Consider the following 1,206-nt stretch of genomic DNA (forward strand, 5'->3'; position numbering starts at 1 on the left):
TAGTTAGGCGGCCTTAATTGGTTTAGTTACAACAAGATAATTCCTTTTTTCTTCTCTCGGAGGCCTTTTTGTTTAAAGACATTTTAGCTGGAAGATGCTAATTATCAATGAGGAGAAAGTGACACCTGAAGAGTTCATTTTCCATCTTGGTCCTTGGGGTCTCCTTTGAACTCCCCCTCCCCTGCCCTCTTTCCCACTTCATCACTTCTCCCCCACCATCATAAAACAGAGCTCTGCCCTGGGCTGGCGGCAGAACTTTCTTTCTCACTTGCCAGGGAGCCGTTCTCTCTGCAGCTGTCCCCCCGGCATGGACAACCTGCGTGAGACCTTCCTCAGCCTCGAAGAGGGCTTGGGCCCCTCCGACAGCCCCGGCCTGCTGTCCTCCTGGGACTGGAACAACAGGGCAGGGCCCTTTGAGTTGAACCAGGCCTCCCCAACCCAGAGCCTGTCTCCGGCTCCGTCGCTGGAGTCCTATTCTTCTTCTCCCCGACCGGCTGTGGCTGGGCTGCCCTGTGGGCACGGAGGTGCCACCAATGGGGGCAGTGGGGGCTGCAGTGGCCGTGGGACCGGTGGCCTGGTGGAGGTGAACTACAATATGTTAGCCTTCCAGCCTACCTATCTGCAGGGTGCTGGGGGCCCCAAGGCCCAGAAGGGCGCCAAAGTCAGGATGTCTGTGCAGCGGAGACGGAAGGCCAGCGAGAGGGAGAAGCTTCGGATGAGGACCTTGGCCGATGCCCTGCACACCCTCCGGAATTACTTGCCCCCTGTGTACAGCCAGAGAGGCCAGCCGCTGACCAAGATCCAGACGCTGAAGTACACCATCAAGTACATCGGAGAACTCACAGATCTCCTCAACGGCGGGAGGGAGCCTCGGCCCCAGAGCGCCTGAGCTCTGCTCCGGGGACCCCGACCCATCCCAGCCCCTGGGCAAGGGGGGGGCAGGAGAGCTTTAAAGACCTGGACTAGCTCACGGAATACCGGCACATAGGTGTTTTTTTTTTTTTTTTTTTTTTTTAAATATAGTAAGCACGGTGACTTTGTTGTCTGCAAAGTTGTGAGGGAATTCCCACTGGACTTGTTGGAGCCACCAGAACACTTAACAGCCAGACAAGCAGGTATTTTGCTTCCAGTTTTCCCACGGTTGCTCAGGAGATGAGCCCCTAGCAAAGAGACCCTTTACTTGGCCTTTCTCTGCCGGTCCCAGGT

At 56.1% G+C, this 1,206-nt stretch overlaps 1 protein-coding gene across 1 annotated transcript; it reads left to right on the forward strand.

The window, feature by feature from the left end:
* The first annotated feature begins 307 nt into the window (after positions 1-307).
* Positions 308-889, forward strand: MSGN1 (mesogenin 1). Its single transcript, XM_036100120.2, has one exon. It carries the CDS (start codon positions 308-310, stop codon positions 887-889), a length of 582 nt encoding a protein of 193 aa, XP_035956013.1.
* The last annotated feature ends 317 nt before the right edge of the window (positions 890-1,206 follow it).

This window comes from Halichoerus grypus, chromosome 10 (assembly GCF_964656455.1).
Source record: "Halichoerus grypus chromosome 10, mHalGry1.hap1.1, whole genome shotgun sequence".
Lineage (NCBI taxonomy): Eukaryota > Metazoa > Chordata > Mammalia > Carnivora > Phocidae > Halichoerus > Halichoerus grypus.